Raw genomic sequence first — 18,539 nt, forward strand, 5'->3', positions numbered from 1 at the left:
CACACAAGCAGGGGAAGTAGAAGAAGAAGGTTCCCTGCTGAGCAAGGAGCTGGTTGTGCGATCTGCTTTAAGACCCTAGGATCATGACCTCAGCGACTGAGCCACCCAGTTTAACTTGATAGAACAATTACGACCTACATAAAAAGTAGACTTACCATTTGGCTACGTGACTTTAGACAAATTACTCTCTTTGGCCTCAATTCTCATAGCTAATTAAAAAAGAGGATGATTCTGCATTGGATTGTTGCAGGGATTAAGCAAGATGACATAAGAGGGCGCACCATAAATGTTGTGTTTTAAGGTTGTTGGTTTTTTTAAGTTTTATATATGTAAGTAATCTCTACACCCAACATGGGGCTGGCACTCAGGACCCCGAGATCAGCCCTACGCTCTTCTAAGCCAGCCAGGAGCCCTCACAGCCTTCCTTTTTTTTTTTTTTTTTTTAAAGAAAACACAGGAGATCCAGAAAGACCAGAATGAATAAGCCGGCTCGCTTTAGCTGTAGTCACACCCTGGTCTACAGAAACCTTACAAGATTCCACTAACGTTTGCAGAGTGGTGCCCCCATATCTCCCCCACTTCTCTGGACCATAAAATCCTAAGTAAACTCTAGCCCTAACCAGGCCCCCATAAACACGCAGCCCAACCCTCCCCGCTCTTCGTTCAAAGGCGACTCGCAGATGATGTCACATTCACTTCCGTTTCCAAAATGGCCTCTTTCCACTTTCCAGGGCCGCTCTACGCTGCTGCCTCGCTGGCTAGCTCCGAAACTCAATGGTTGCTGGGCGGGGCCGTGACGTCCTTGGCGTGGCTGCAGGGGAGGCCGCGGCGGGGAAAATGGCGGACGGGAAGGCGGGAGAGGAGAAGCCTGAGAAACCGCAGCGAGCTGGAGCCGCCGGAGGTGAACACAACCCCAGCGTTGCGGGCTGCGTGGGATACTCTGGGCCTTTCTTTGAGGTCCCCGGGGTGGGGGGTGTAGGAAGGGGGCGAGAATGGGCGCATCTGGCGCTCACCCGGCCAGGTGCTGGGCCCAGACGAGACCCGGGCACGCCCGGCGCGGCCCTCTGGGATCCGGGCCCACATCGCCTCCTTGCCGGGGGAGAGCCGGCCACTGTCCGTCACCTGCTGGCCCCACCGGAGGCCCTGCTTCCGAGGAGAAGGGATATGGGTACCAGAAAGGGGGACGGAACTCGGGGTGGGACCGGTAGCGGCAGTGCAGGAGCCGCTACCGCCACACCGGAGACGCACAGCACACAAAACACACACGCGCACACACACAGTGGGAGTCACCGAGCAGTGGCTGCAGGAACTGGCCGCAGGCCGAGTTTCCGACGGTGCTGGCTTCTAAGTTACACCTAGGAGTTACTTGGCTTCTCCCTTTTCGCCGAAGAGGTGGACCTCGGCCTTTTATTTTCAAGCTGAATACTGACCCTGTAACGGGATGGGTCGAGATGGAGGAAAAGAATGCCTTTGCCTACCCGCTTGTTTAAACTGCGGGGTCTAGGGTTAGGGTTTGATTGCCTTTAAAGTGTCTGCTTTTTCTGAGTTAGGCTGTTGATAGCTAACCTCATGACAGATATTTAAGTGGCTTAATAGGCTAGTGTGACTTTTCCTGTATTTTGTTACGATGCGAACTCAGGTTATAGCTTATCTTCATTCTGTGTCCTCCACCCCCGTAAATTTGGGCCTTGTGCATAAGGGGAAAGAAGCATCTCTCCAGGCCCCCACCCCCATTTGTCGCAACAAGGCAAGTAACTTAACACGTGCGAGGTGATCATCATATCTTTTTAGAACGTTTTAAGTATTATTCTCTATTCTGACTCCCTCAAATCTTATACCTGAAATTATTTAGTTTGAGAAAATATCGAAGATTAATTGCATATGAAGGCAGTTATTAGGACGTTACTAACATGACGTTTAATGTGAATTGCCTTGGGAACAAAAACAGAAAAACGTAACGTTCAGTTACTTAATTAAACAGCAATTTAAACCGTATAGTAGTATCTCATTAGGGTTGGTTTTTTCCCCTCAAAAATCATCTGGGGTATTATTGAGTAAAATGATAAAAAACTAATAGTTTGAGGAAAACCAAAGATCTGTAACCTAAAGAAAGAATCTTAACTGGCTTTCAGACTATCTTTTAACTTTGTAGAATAGCTTCTTAAGTGTCTTGAGAGTATTGAAGATGTGTTTAATGTGTTAGCAAAATGTACCTTAAGTGGCAGCATAACTGGACTGTGTAATTCATCCATCACCCTTTCAGTTAGGGGTAATTAACTCTAGTATGAATGTTGATGTTTCTATTGTAGCATGTTTTTGTATGCCGGGTGGTAGTATAAAGTTAACTTGGATGATATAAAAAATTATGGTATCCTTGGTGGTGATTTAAAATAAGTAGTCCCTTCATAACTTTGTCGTAATATGCCTTCAGTGTGCCTGCCTTAACAAGAAGATAGTGCTGTTGCATATAAATCGATTTTGAATGTCAGATAAAAACATGTAATACTGTGGATTTGCTGAATTGCTAAGTTTGTGGCAAGTTGGCACTATTTTGAAACACTCTCAAGTTTGTCTTAGGGTCTTACTGAGTTGATTTTTAGCTCCTGTTGAACAGTCCAGTAAATTGGGAGTGTAACTTTTTGTAAGTAGTTATGAATGAATTTATGTCAGTAAGAGAAGCTATGTACTTGAACTTGTTCTCACCCTGAAGAGGAGGATAATGCTAAAGATAAGGCTTTGGGCAGATTTTTATTCTCTCTTCAGCTACATTTTTGTGGCTCATTGAAACAGAAATCTTAGAAAACTGTCCATGTCAAAATCATGACCATCTTGTGCTATTTTAAGCTATCTGAGAACTACTTTAATGAAAGTGACATTATGCCAGCCACTAGGAGGGTCTTGAATATGTTCTCATTTAAGCTGAATACAAATGGATCATGAAGGATATATCCTTATGGACTTAAACTTTCTTATTAGGTACTTTTTTTTTTTTTTTTTTTTAAGTAAGGTAACTTTGTCCTCCAAGGGCCACCTTTCCTCTCCTGCTACTCAATGGAAAAGAAAAAAAATGCTACTACCATGTGTCATTTGATTTCACATTAACTACACACTTTGTTAGCTCAGAGTGAATGCAAACTAGATAAAAATCCCTTTTATTAAAATATTCCTTGATGAAGAATCTAGTACATTTATATAATTTTATGCATGTTTTGCTATAAATTGTGATTCTCTTATTTTTAGAAAACTGATTATGTATTTACTCATTCTTTAAAATATAAGCCATGTTGCCAAGAATTTTTACATTGCTAATCCATGGTCATCTAAAAATTTTATTTCCCATGGTCCAAAATACAAAGATCCCATTAAATAAATTGAAAACAACAGTTCTTGATTAAAAGCCCCAAATGCTAAAGTGTAGTACATGTTGTATTTAAAGAAAAACACTTTAGGGGTGCCTGAGTGGCTTAGTAGTTAAGCGTCTGCCTTCGGCCCAGGTCATGATCCCAGGGTTCTGGGATGAAGCCCCACATCAGGCTCCCTGCTTGGCGGGAAGCCTGCTTCTCCCTCTCCTACTCCCCCCTGCTTGTGTTCCCTCTCTTGCTATCTCTCTCTATCTGTCAAATAAATAAATAAAAGTCTTTAAAAAAAATAAAAACACTCTAATGTACCTAGAAATTAAGGTTCATATTTAGTGATTTATTTCAAAGTTCACATTAGGTTGAAATAACTTTCTAATGAACTCTATATAGACTTGTAGAATCTGTAATAACAGTCACATTGATAATGTAGATTTGGCTGTCACACTTTTCCATTTTCATTGCTTACTCCATTTGCTTTATTTCCTAAGTATTTTGTGTATTTTATTACATAATTGTTAGAGGAGGATTACCTAAAGATAAAATAAAAGCTCCAATCCATCTGACACATTGAGCCCTTTAAGGCTAAATAATGAGTACTAATAGTACACCCACCTTCTTCCTTCACTCCTTTTTCCCTCATCTCTTCTCTGAAGTGTGGATATTTTCAAAGCTGTTGTGTATTTACAGTGGCTTTAAAAAAAAAAAAATGAAACCCCAACAAACTTCTTTAGAGTTGAACATAGCCAGTTATTTACTACGACCAAAAATAATTTGCTGGATCTGGAATCAGTCATGTTTATTTATTTGTTATTATTTTTTAAGATTTTGTTCTTTTATCAGAGAGAGAGTGCACAAGCAGGAGAAGGGGCAGGCAGAGGGAGAAGCAGACTCCCCACTGAACAAGGAGCCCCATGCAGGATTCAATTCCAGGACCTAGGATCATGATCTGAGCCACAGGCAGACACTTAACTGACTGAGCCACCCAGGCATCCCTGGAATTAGTCATGTTTAGAAATAAGCTGTTAGACATAGTATGTTCCATTTCCAGAACGGACCTGAGATGTGGGTGATCTTCATAGATTACCTCTTAAGGTGACAGGAAAGCAATGTGAATAAAATTGAATTGCTTCCATTTGATTACTTAATTAGTGGTAGTTTTCCCAACTCCCCTGTTCATGCTGCCTTTTCTACAGCAGTGTCTATAGAAATTTTCTCTTTAGCATCATGTGATTGGGCAGATAGTATTATGTTCCATATATTATCACATACTAACTCAGCCAGTTGTCACTCTTAATGGTATTAACATTATAATGAGATTAATGTTCTTTGCTTTGTTTATTATTTATGCTTTAGTTTTTTAGATTCTTTGTTCCAGAATTATTTTCTGGGTAAAAGGAGACCTAGAATTAGGAAAAAATAGGTTTTTTTGTGTTTTTTTTTTAAAGAACTGGAAATCTTGACTAATTATGTGTATCTCTTAGGTCACAGTTCAGAGAACAGAGTATACTGCAGTCAAGACTGAATGTTCTTTATGCTCTTTGTTTTGATGTTTTTCAGAGTTTGTGTTTGCACAAAACTTGTTCCTTAGTGTATAGATTGTTTCTTTATGTAAATGCAGTGCATTTTCTATATGTTTTTATGTGTTCCCCTATATAGAGACTGCATTTTCAATTTTAGTCACAAAGAAATAGTTATCATTGTTTAGGTTCTACAGTAAAACTCATACTTGATTAAAACTGTAAATATAATGCAGAATAAAATTTAAAATACTGCTTTTAGTTCTAAACTTAGGCTTTGAAAACACTAATGTTGGCATAATACAGTCTTTTTTTTTTTAAGAAATTCTAAATTAACTTTTTTAAAGATTTTATTTGTTTATTTGAGAGAGAGACCATGGGTGGGGGGTCAGAGGGAGAGGGGGAAGCAGACTCCGCACTGAGCAGGGAGCCCAATGCGACTAGATCCCAGGACCCTGAGATCATGACCTGAGCTTAAGGCAAACACTTAACCTACTGAGCCTTCCCGGTGCCCCTAGAAATTCTAAATTGATTTCTGTATTTCAACTATTAAATATTGATCTTACATCCTTCAAGTGCTTTTGTAATTGCATATTTAAATAAGTAAATGGCACTTCCAGCAACCATTCCAGTGCTATCTTTGTCTCCTAAGGAAATCCCAAAACCTCTAATCCTGCTTAATTCCTCCCCTACATTTTATTACAGCTTTCACCCCCTTCCAAAGGGAATAAAGAGTTCTGTTATCTTTCCTCTAAACAAAATCAGATGTTCTGTTCAAAGTGCTTATTAATCTAGAGACCTCATCATTCCAAAATTATACAGATTGAGAGCTATCACTTCTGGATTTTTTAATCTGTTATTTGTCCATCTATTTGTGTTTGATTTTGCATTTTTCCCCCCTTCTAGTTGTTTATCCTGTTAACTGTTGTCAGGGCTATTGCTTAGAGCATCTTCTCTTCATAAATAAACTGTTTAGTGTAGCAGAAAACATTCTATAGGGCGAATTGGGGAAATAAAATAAAATTTTTAGTCAACCATATTTCTGTCTTACCATTCAATATGTTCTTAAATAGCTTTCTAGTGTAAAAGACCAAAGATACTCAAGATGCTAACTTATTTTGTCACTGATTAATACAAATACAAGCAAAATCACCGAAAACCATCTTGTATTCCAAATTTACGTATGTATGGCTTTATTTGAAATTTTAATGAACTCATCTTTCTTTCTTGAGAAAAAGGAGTGTGTAAACCTAAACATGATTGTTAAAATAGGTGATAATTAAGGTTTCAGAGTAGAATTAAATCACATAAGAGGGAATGACTTGATGTCTTCCTTCAGTTTCCTTTTCAGCTCTAAAAATTGTGTGAGAGGTACGTGAGGAGCACATCACTCAAGAAACTTACTCCAGGCTGTATTAACATTGTAGTTCTGGTAATAAGCCATTCATAACTAGGTATTTTGTATAACTAGTAGTACGTAATTGAAGAATGTCAGAATTTATTAATCAAATGTATTATTCTGTGATGTGACTAGTTGCTCACAACCTAGTTTGTGTAGAAGAACTTACAGACCTTAATTTCTAAAAAGCAAAATCCCACAAATGATTAATTATATAACTTTTATAATAGTGTTTAGTTGAAGGGTCTTAGATTTTGTGAACTCTGTGTTTATAATTTTAAATTGCTCTGTATTTTATGCTAGTTAATTCATGGGAGCCTCTTCTACTGCCACACAATCTCAGTTCCTGCTGTATACTCTAACAAACAGTGGAAGAGACTGTTGGGTCAGTAGGTGACAACTGCAGAGGTATCTTCCTTATAACGATGATTTTTGAGGTTGCTGCTCCCATCAATCTGCTCAGTAAAAATAGCTCATCTTGGTAAGTTGTTTCGACTTCACCAGGACCTGAAGAAGAAGCAGAAAAACCTGTGAAAACTAAGACTGTTTCTTCCAGTAATGGAGGGGAAAGTTCCAGTCGCAGCGCTGAGAAGCGATCAGCTGAAGAAGAAGCTGCAGACCTCCCAACAAAACCTACAAAGATCTCCAAGTTTGGATTTGCCATAGGTAGTCAGACGACAAAGAAAGCCTCAGCCATATCCATCAAACTTGGATCAAGTGTGAGTTGTTATTTTACCTGTATGATGTTCAAAATGGGACTTAAAAATTTGTTTCAGGAACCTGCTTATAGGGGATTATGGTAAATTGAGTCTAAAAAGGTACATTAGTGCGTGAACTAGCTCTACATTCAAGAATGGTGTGGATATATTATAACTCAAGAAAACTTTTTTTTAAAAAGGTTTGGAATAGGAGAAGTAGTAACTACATAAGGAATATATGATTTATAAAGTAACAGCTTAGAATTTTTCCAAATTGAGCAAAAACTTCTGAAAAATATTTTCAGAAAGAATTTGTTTATTTTTCTTACCTTTCAATTCTGCAAATATTAAAAATAATATCTGTAGAAATCAGTACTAGTGAGGTATTACTTAATAAGAATTTCCTATTACTTTGGAGCTACAAATGGACATTGAGCCATGTTGTCCTATGATAGATCAACTTTGAGTCTTTGTTTTAAATATAAAACTTGAAATAATAATTGTTAACCATGGAGTATCTGTAAAGTTTTGAAATACTATATTGAAACATGAAGTTTCTAGATTTGACTATTTCTGACCTACAAAAGTGACAATTTCCTATGTTCCAACCACATAGATCTTTAAGAAAAAAATACTTAGTGTATTATTGTTAGCTTTATAAAATAGTTACATTCTTGTATAAGGAGAATAATCCTGAAATTATTAGGATTATTGCTTTTGAATTGTTTATTCATATCTGTTCTGTGAAAATTAATGTTCATTTGCCAGATGCATATAGCTTTATTTGTGTGTTTGATGTTTCATTCAAAGATCTTAAAGATATAGTGTGGATCAGGTTTCTGCCAGAGTCAGTGTGTTTGAGTTACACTTCTAATTTTAAAAGAGCTACCATTTCTCAGAACTCCTACTCCCACCCTTTGTTGTTTTGCCTTTATTTTCTTCCTTTCTTTAAGAAATTGATTCTGGACAAAAGATATACAGCTTTTAACTTCATTACTTCATGACCTTTCTTCCTATTTGAGTGATTCTTTCTGTTCAGTCTTTTTTTAATGAAGTTGCATAGACCAACTACATAAATATTTGCAGGATTTTTTTGATAGTCATTAAACATGTATTCTCATATACACCTTCATATGGATGTTACTTTTGATAACAGATTTTTCTGTGGTCAGCACACCCCTAAATTAGATATCCAAATCCCTACTTTTTCTAAAGCATTAACATGATTTAGTAATCGCTGATCATTTTAGATAGGAGGATTTTGTTTGATAAAGCCTATTCAGTAAACCTTTAAACCTTTTAAATTTTTGGAAAACAAAAACCTGTTTTTATCAGGTAAACTTTATTATAAACAGGGTCATCTTGGGGAAGTGAGTTTTAAGATACAAAAAATAGTTGAAACTATTGCTTTTGATTATATGATATGAAAAGGCAGTTGATCAACAGGCACTTACTTGTGTCATCTGTTGTATGTACATCAAACACCTGACGTATTTAAAAGAGTAAAGAATATTTCTAGAGTCTCTATGCATAATCTCCAAGTTAACATTTTTATTCCTTCAAAAGCAAACATTTATAAAACATTTGTGTTCTAGAAGAAAGAGTGCTTCATTTTGTTTCAGTAGATCAGAGAAGATTTCACTGATGAGGTGATGTTTGAGTTAGGTTTAACTGTAGACAGGAGGCAAAGGGCATCTCAGATAAAAAGGAATTTTGTGCAAAAGCAGTTTAGATGTGAAGCCCTTCAGGAAATTGTAGTTGGAAAGTGGTATCCAGATGTAGGGGTAGAAAGCCCCCCAAATAAGACCACAGAACGGAATCATAAAGGACTTACATAATATAGTTTTGTTTTATTTAGGTTCTAGCAGAGCTATGTAAACAACACAGATTTTCATTTTTTTTTAAATTTATTTATTTGACAGAGATCACAAGTAGGCAGAGAGGCAGACAGAGAGAGAGGGGGAAGCAGGCTCCCCGCTGAGCAGAGAGCCCAATGCGGGGCTCGATCCCAGGACCCTGGGATCATGACCTGAGCCGAAGGCAGAGGCTTTAACCCACTGAGCCACCCAGGTGCCCCAACACAGATTTTCATTTTAGAAATAATCATTCTGGTAGCATTATAGAGGATTAGAGGGAGGAAACACAGAAGGTGGGGAGATGGTATTTCTAACAGTAGTTGAGGCAAGTAATGCTAAGGGGCCTTAAGTGTCAGTAGTTGATGGGAATGCAGGGGAGATGTAGGTCTTTCAGATAGAGATTTAAACAACAAGATTTTACAATTGAATGCAAGTTGAGGAAAATGTTTTCTGGCTTGGGTACTTAGAACATTGTGAAACTAAAGTACCCATTGGGGCTCTAATTTGAGCTATCCAGTAGGCATGTTGCATCCTATTTGGGGCAGACATAGGATTTGGTAGTTAAAACTATGGGAGTGAATGGAGTTGACTAGCGAAGTACAGAGAAGGAAAGGAAAAATCCCTAAGGACGGAATCTGGGGTGTCTGTCATTTAAGGGGGGATCAGGAGGAAATAAAGAGGCAACAAAAGATCTGAGAATTAGAATAGCCTCTAAAAAGCATTGTCAGAGAAGTCAAGGTAAGAGTGTTTCAAAAAGTAGCTGGTGATTAGAGTCAAAAGTGGTGGCACTGGTTATTGGTGACCCTATAGAACCAAGGTCACCCAATTCTAGGTGAGAAGCCATGGGGCAATGAGAGGAAACCAGATTGCAGTTGTTTGAAGACAAAATGGATGATGAGAGGATGAAGATAGTGTGGACAACTGAACTCAGAAACTTAGGTTAGATAGACGAGAACCACGTTTATAGGCTACAGGGCAGAAAGCTAACCAGTAGAGAGATGAGTCTTGGTGTCTTATGTTCTCAAGGCACACTGCACTTCATTTTTTGTTACTGTGGTAAAATACTACTAATCATTTTCTGTTACCTTTTCCAGGTATCCCTTAGCTAAACGATACTCTATATCCTGACTAGAAAATGTTTTACAGGATGAAAATAAATGGACATATAATTAATAGAGATAAAGCTACCCATTGATAACCAGATTTTTAAAAACAAAAAATGGATTTCTTTGAAGTTTTTTTGAAGTTCTTTACTATAGGTTTCTATGAAAACATAAAATCGAGTCTTTGAAAATAAGTTATTTGTATCGTAAAGCATGCCTGAATAAACATTATATGATACTTTTTTTTAACATTATGTGATACTTCTTAATGTGTTTCTTCTTCAGAAGCCTAAAGAAACTGTTCCAACGCTTGCTCCAAAAACCCTTTCAGTAGCAGCAGCTTTTAATGAAGATGAAGATGTAAGTCAACAACTAGTTTTGTTTATTTTACTTTAACCAGTTCTTCAAGGAAGATGTTAGTGGCTGATTATAGGTTGTATTAATGGTACTAGTGAATTTTCTTTGTAATTCTGAATAGTTTTGTGTGTGTTGAGAGTGTGTGTGTGTGTGTGATGCCTACAAAATCTGCATATTTCTATTGATTTTATTTTGTTGTAGGATTATTTAAAATACTGCCTTTGGGAGCAGTCAGGTTAAGAGTCAAATCAACAAGGGCTTCTGGGTGGCTCAGTTGGTTAAGTGTCTGACTCTTGATCTTGGCTCAGGTCTTGATCTTACATTCATGAGTTTGAGCCCCACACTGGGCATGGAGCCTACTTTAAAAAAAAAAAAAGAATCAAATAAACAAATGCTTATTATGAACAATAGTAGTACACATATGTGCTAGGAAATATATAGGGTCCAAAAACAGAAATTAAATCCTGCTGTCTTTAATAAATCTATAGTTGGAGTCTTCAGTGGTGACATTGTGCATGTATTCAGCTTTGAAAAGGCAGCTGTAATGCTTTCTTCTGGTATCCCCAAGAAGAATAGCAAATAGTGCAGGTGATTCTGCTAGAATTCTATTCAATAAGCAGGTGTTCCAGAGTGAGCATGAGTTGCGTACCTGCTGTTCCCTTAGGCAGTCCTCGTTTCTTTATGCCTCTCACAGTGTCCCTCTCTTAATGCTTATCAATAACATATAATGTGGAATGTTAAGCATCATTTTGACTGATTTTTCTCTTTTGTTTCTGACTTTAGAAACTAACCCCCACTTAAAATGTGACCCCGTTGTATAACAGTTAAGTATTAACAGGGTACATGAGCAATTGCTCCCAAAAGCAGTATGGTTAAGAATTAATACATTCTGAGAAGCATACTGTAGACTGAAGTGATTGGGAAGAATATATAGAGAAGAAATAGGAGTTGGATACCAAAACATTAGGCAGTGTGGTGACAAACCTAGGACTACTTTTATAAGCTAAGAGTTTTAAGAGCAGTAAATACATAGCAGCTGCATTTGACTGGACTGGAGATTTCTGTGGAGAGGTTTGGGCAAGGATGACTATGGAGTGATTGGAGCCCAAATCAGGTAAAGAATTACTGTGGTTATCAATGTGTTCTTTGGACTTACTCATTGTACACATTGGCGTGATTTCTGTATGCTAGGCACAGTGAGATTATAAAGATAAATCAGACATGTTCCTCTAGGAATTCAGACTAGCAGGGCATAAAATAGTACAAAATAAAAATCAAAAGTATCTGAAAACATAAAGTGGTGTGGAAATTTGGGGAAGGAAGAGAGTCTGAGTAACTAGATGCAACAGCATGGAAAGACCATGACTGCTAGACTGGCAATGGGAAGACGTGGATTCTTTTCCTGTCTTGTCTAGTTACTAACCAGTGGAAAGCCTGTGAATAAGTCACTTCACCTTTAGGAGCCTTAGTTTTTCAGCTATAAAATGAAGGCTCAGTTTAAATGATATATTTTTAAACTACTACTCAGAGTTCTGGGATTCTGTGGAAATGTCTCAGGAGCTCCTGTGGTGTTAGGTGATCCCTAACAAGCATGACTCTAGTCTACTGTCCTCTTTTTCACTTGTAGCTATTCTTTAATCTGTTTGATACTTAGGGACCCAAATAAGATTTTATTGAGGAAAAGAGTATTTCACCCCCCTCAAAAAAAGTTTGAAAAATACAAATTTAATAGTATTTAATGTTTTCTGTTATCTCTATTATTCTTAAGAGACTAGGTAGCTTTTTGGTATGTATAGAATGTATGAGGGAAGGACATTAGAGGAAGAAGGGAACAGCATATGCAAAAGAAGAGAGGCTGGAAAAGCTTCTGCATCATAGTACTGGCTTTGAACACCTAACAGTTTGGACATCTTTTCCCGTAACTTTATCTTCCATATATTCCTGTGAATCATGTGATGTAGTTATTTCCATTCTGCAAATGGAGAAATTAACAAATTGGTGGTGAAGGATATAAACTTTAACTTGTCTCTTAGATAAAAGAATGTGTGCATGGTTTTTCCTTTTTCTGCAGAATAAAGTTAAGTAACCTTGAATATATATCAGCCTAAAGTATGTTGGAAAATGAGGGCATCCATTTAATTAATTTTGAAATTTAAAAATATATTTTTAGTTGTGGTCTCCTTAGTCTCCTTTAATTTGGACAATTCTTGGGTCTTTCTGTTTTATGGCATTAACGTTTTTGAAAAGTTCAGGGCAGTTATTTTGTAAAATGTCCCTTAGATTGAATTTGTGTGATGTTTCCTCATGATTAGATTCATATTACTTACTTTGGCAGGAATACCACAGAGGTGATGCCAAGTTCTTACTGTATCATATCAGGGAGCATATGTCAATATGTCCCATTACTGACAGTGTCAACTTTGATCATTTGGTTAAAGTCATGTCTGGCAGGTTTCTGTACTTTTCAAATTACTGTTTTACCTTTTGTTACTAAAATTTATCTTTGGGGATATGCTTAAAGAATACATGGGGGGTGGGGTACCTGGGTGGTTCAGTCCTTAGGCATCTGCCTTCGGCTAGGGTTGTGTTCCTAGGATCCAACCCTACATAAGGCTCCCTGCTCAGCAGAAACCCTGCTTCTCCCTCTTCCACTCCCCCTGTTTGTGTTCCCTCCCTCTCTTGCTGTGTCTCTCTCTGTGAGAAAAAAGAAAGAAAGAATACGTGGTTGTTGCCTGGCTGACTCAGTCGATAGAACCCATGACTCTTGATCTCAGGATTGTGAGTTCAGGCTCTGTGTTGGGTGTGGAGCCTACTTAAAATTAAAAAAAAAAAAAAAAATTAAAAATTAAAATTTATGGGGCGCCTGGCTGGCTAAGTTAGTAGGACGACTCTTGATCTCGGTGTTAAGTTTGAGCTCCAAGTTGGGTATAGAGATTACCTAGAAATAAATCTTTAATTAAAAGAAAGGATACATGAAAATACATAATTTTTTAAACACTCCCATGAGTGTTAGCATCCATTGATGATTCCTGCCAGAATCCGTTATTATGAATGTTTGCCAAATGGTGATTTTTCTCATTGTTTTACCTCTTTCACATTTATTGTCTCTTCCTGTAAGGAAGAGCTTTCCCTTATTTATGTAAGTGTAGGTTTGTGGATTCTTTATTCAATAGGCAGTAATGCCCAAATTGTCTCAGATTTGACCAGGAGAAACTCCTTTAGTCCAGATCTTAAGGATACTCTTTTTAAAAAGAATATTTAGGGGTTCCTGGCTGGCTCAGTTGGTAGCCCATGCATGTATGTAATTCTTGATCTCAGGGTCATGAGTTAAAGCCCCATGTCAGTCGTGGTACCTACTTAAAAATAAAAAGAAGCTCACCAGTAAAATTCATACATAAAAATAGACCTATAATGAATTTAACTTATCATGTATCTTTTTAACATCTTTAGAAGTATGGAAAGAATGACCTTTAAAGATACTTTTTTAGTAAAAGAGACATTTTTAGAAGGAGCAATACCATAAAATTGTTAAGAATCTTTGCTTGGAACACTTTTTTTTTTTTTTTTTAATTTATTTGACAGAGAGACAGGGATAGAGGGAACACAAGTAGGGGGAGTGTGAGAGGAAGAAGCAGGCTTCCTGCTGAGCTGGGAGCCCGATGGGGGGTGGGGGAAGGTGGCTGCTCCATCTCAGGACCCCGAGATCGTGACTTGAGCCACCCTGGTGCCCCAAGAATCTTTCCTTTGGCATCCAGCTGTTTTGCTATTTATTAGCTTTTTAACTTTGGACAAATTAACCTTGTTTACCTCACTTTAAAATGCAAATGATGATAATTATCCTTACCTAGTAGGATTATTAGGGTTTTTTTTGTTTTTCTTTTAAAGATTTATTTGAGAGAGAGAGTGAGTGCAAGTGAGCTGACACATGCACAAGTCAGGGGAGGGGCAGAGGAAGAGAATCCCCAAGCCAACTACACCCCCACCCCCCAGTGTGGAACCCTGGAACTGAGGGCTTGATTCCACCACCCTGAGATCAAGACCCAGACTGAAACCAAGAGTTGGATGGATGCTCAGTGAACTGAGCCACCCAGTGCCCTGAGGATTGTTAGGGGTTTAAAAGAGTGCATATTAAAGCACTTAGCACAATGTATACTGCATAGTAAACAAATGGTTTGAGTTCTAGGAGGTCTATTTATGCAGAGTCAGCACACTTGAAGATCGTGGGTTTCTTTTTAAAATGTAGTTAAGATAAATACTTTTCTCCTTTTACCAAAATTTATAGTATTGAAAATGCTAGAAGACTTCAATACCAAATTTAGTATTATTAGTAATCAAGTGAATTTAATAAACCTGTAATATATCATCATTTTTTTTTTTCCTCCAGAGTGAGCCAGAGGAAATGCCTCCAGAAGCAAAGATGAGGATGAAGAATATTGGAAGGTATATATTTGTTTATAAAAACTGTAAAGAATGATCTTTTAAAATGAACTTTAGTGTTTAGGCTTTTCTTGCATATTTGGACAAAACGGTTTTGTTTTCTGAGCTATCAGTGATCCTATTTTCTCTCCTGGAAAGGGAAATTGAGTACCTTATGAAAAAATAATAATTTTAAGGATATTTCTTTTCAAATACATATAATCTGTATTTTCTTCAGATATATGTGAGAAATGTTTCTGATCTAAAATTTAAGTTTTTTCAGTATTAAAAAAAAGGCTTTCACTCATTGACCTGTCATATTATTCTCTACATTTAATCTTGATTGTACTTGCCCTTTTTTCCTTTGTAATTAAGGTGCCAAATACCAAAATAAGACAAGTATTTTAATTTTTAATTTTCCCTCATGGTTCTTTTGTCATGGAAATAACATTAATATCAAGTTAACATAATGCCCATTTTCTTGTCTTTGTATACATAAATAGGTAACTTAAAGGCTAGTAAGAAAGTTCGGATTTAAAGAAACCCATAGTTTGTCCCCATTTCTGCCAAATTATAAACTCACAGAGAACCAGGTTCATATGCAAGCATCCATATCAGACTTGGGGTCTAGGATTCAAATAGGAACAGTCCCAGTGACTGTCTACGTACTTTCCTTTCATACTGGAACCTAAAGTAAGAAATAAATCTGACCGTGTAACCCAGTTTAAACACCCAGTTTGTTGGTTTATATATTTAAAAACATATCAAAGAGGTAAAATTGAAACAAATCTATTACATAAATCCACAATGACAATGAACCTTTTTATGTGTTTTCTATTTCATTTTTTATAGATGCTGATGGCAAGCCATCAGTTGATTTCATGACCCTATTAAAGGGTTTCAAGCAGCAGTTTTAAAAACTGTTGTGGTTGCCACCCTTAGCTATATGTCAGAATCACCTTAAGTGTTAAACACGCTGGTCTCCTCAGACCTACTGAATCTGAAATTTTAGGACTGGGTCTACAGAAAGGATTTTTTTAAAAAAAATCTCTAGGGGCTTGTGATACTCAGCCTCTGTTCATAATAGGTACTAAACAAATATGTTTTGAATGAATTAAAAACATGACCCGAAAGGCTTTATGTAACTTTTAAATAAATTTCCTATCTTTTAACACAGGGATACACCAACATCAGCAGGACCAAACTCCTTCAATAAAGGAAAGCATGGTTTTTCTGATAACCAGAAGCTCTGGGAGCGAAATATAAAATCTCATCTTGGAAATGTCCATGACCAAGACAATTAAATGATGTGTTGAAATTGGGGTGTGGGGTGGGTGTAAAGTTAAAAGGAACAGTTTCCTTTTTTAAAGAATGGTATAAGACTATCTTTGGAGCCGCCTTTTTTTTTTTTTTTTTTTTTAAAGATTGAGTGGTACACTAATAAATGAGAGTTTGAAATTAGAGGTAATTTATGTTTTATATACAGATTTCAAGACATTTGCTAATTTTGTAGTTTCATGTGATTAGTTTCCAAAGGTTACAGATAATAAAAAATCAGAAATGGTACCTTTCTAAGAATTGCATATTTTTTTAGACACAACTGTTAGCACATTAAGAGGAACGCAAAAAGTTATCGTCTATTAACCTGCAAGCAATTACTCTTAACTCTCTTATTAACCTAAAGTGTCTGGCTCCCAGGAACAGCCTTATAGAGAGGGAGTATTGTATTGGGAAGAAAATGTTACTGGCCTATGACTGAAAAAAGTACGTTAGATAAAATTAAAATACGGCTTTTTTTTTCCCTAATGGGCATTTGTTTTGTTTCAAGTCATTGTAAACTAGATATTGCATTGCTATCAGTTGGTACAGATGCTTAGCTCTTCAAAAAAATTTTTTTTTAATTTTATGTAAATTGTTGAGTATTGGAAATAGCCCACTTCACTTTAATGGGTCTTGTCTACCTTCATTAGTCTTCAAAGACCATTTGCTACCAAAGTAAATCAGTATTTTGAATGTGCTTCTCTTGGTTTTTGTTATTAGCTAGTTCCTGTAAGCATTTCCACCAGATCTTGAGGCAAATCATAAGGAAGCTGTTTCTTTTAAAATACAAACCACCACCAAAAATTTAAATGTACATAATACTTAAATATTTGGCTGTTTTTATTTTTAAAAGGTAGAAACACCAAAAAACAACATTGTATGAAGATGAAAACGAGGAAGATGCACTTTCTATAACTTCGTTTACGCTTAAGTTACTAACTTGTGAAAGCAAATTTGATTTGAACTTAATGCAAGAATTCTTATTTTAGTACAGTAATATGGTTTATTTGAAGTGTATACATATTAACCAGTAGCCTCTCAAAAGCACATTTTAGGTACCGAAGATAAAAAGAAAGAAAATGCATCTTTAAACATATCTTGCGGATTCTTTGACCACATATATGTTGTTAGATCTATGTATTGTAGGGTTTTTTTTAAATTTTTGTATAAATTATTTTTTAATGTGACAGTTAAACACATCTTTAAAAGCTTAGTCACAGATAAAAGAAACAATATAATGATTTCTTTGAATACTCCTGCAGTGCTTAATTTGGAGGCAGCTTCAGACTATTTTATTGGTGGTAACTACTTGCTGAGCTCTTTTAATAGGTAATAACTCCAGAGAAGCAGCCTGTATGTATATATTCCTAACATTTTGTTCATTTGCATTTAAGTTTAGAGTAAGCCCCAAGTAAAACAATGGAAATGTATATAGAACTATTAGTTCTTACATGATTTAATTATATCTCAAGATACATGAATTTAACTTGCTTTAATGTAGGCAAACTTTCCACTTTTGTCCATTTTACTGCTTATGTTAAAATAACATCCCTCTCCTACTTATTCTTTTCTTGACTAAAGTGAAATATTAACCTAAGGTCAAGATGGGAGAGAAACGACTGAGATGAATGTCTTTACTAAAATACAAATAAATTTGTCAAACTCAATAGTGTTCTTATTTTCTATTCTATGTAATTGTTGCTGGGTTTTTTGGGTGTTTTTTTTTTGTTTTTTAATAAAAAAAGAAGAGCCAGATGTTATGATTGTTGCTCTTGCCCAGATTGTTGGCCAAAGTAATGAGAAATTTAAAATTAGTATTATTGGAGTCTACCTAACTTAGCACATAGTTCTATAGCATTATAGTATCTGGGGTTGGAAAAGACTTAATCCAGATCCTCCCTCTCCTTCACTGCCAAAGTGTTTCTGTCCTGTGCTGTAGAAAATCCTGCCAAGGCATATCTTTGAAAATCCTTAAGTGTTAGAAGATATACATAGTGTCTACCATCCATTGGCTCCATGTCATGTGTTCGAAATGTTTATATGGCTGCTGCCCAGTAGGTCAGGTCCTAGTAAATAAAAAATTGAGCTACATTTTAGAATTAAGACTCATTCCAGTTTCAGTAATTACAAATGAAGGCTCTGGATTTTCAAATGTTTTTCTTAGCTCTCGTAATCAAGGTTAGCTTCACTTAGTGTGGAGGGAAGTGTATTTCCATGTTCTCCAAATGTTAACATATTAAGTAACTACAGGACAGTCGTCAGAATCAGGGAATTAACATTATTATAATACTTTGCTGTATTACTTTGTACTGTTGTCCTGCAGACTTTTCACATTTCACCATTTGCTCCATTACTGTCTTTGTAGTCAAAGATCTACTTCATTATCCCACATGGTATACTTGTTATCTGTCTCTCTTTAGTCCTTTAATCTGGAACACTTCAGTGTTTGTCTTTCATGACGTTAGACTTTCTTAAAACGATAGGGCAATTATTGTAGAAGATCCTCAGTTGGGG

General features: G+C 36.5%; 1 protein-coding gene across 1 annotated transcript; it reads left to right on the top strand.

Annotated features, from left to right (window-relative positions):
• The first annotated feature begins 729 nt into the window (after positions 1-729).
• Positions 730-17,692, top strand: PCNP (PEST proteolytic signal containing nuclear protein). The gene is made up of 5 exons (XM_080799952.1): positions 730-901; positions 6,780-6,994; positions 10,218-10,292; positions 14,674-14,729; positions 15,883-17,692. Exons 1-5 carry the CDS (start codon positions 775-777, stop codon positions 16,007-16,009), a joined length of 600 nt encoding a protein of 199 aa, XP_080656078.1. The 5' UTR covers positions 730-774; the 3' UTR covers positions 16,010-17,692.
• The last annotated feature ends 847 nt before the right edge of the window (positions 17,693-18,539 follow it).

This window comes from Martes martes (assembly GCF_963455335.1).
Source record: "Martes martes genome assembly, chromosome: 1".
Taxonomy (NCBI): domain Eukaryota; kingdom Metazoa; phylum Chordata; class Mammalia; order Carnivora; family Mustelidae; genus Martes; species Martes martes.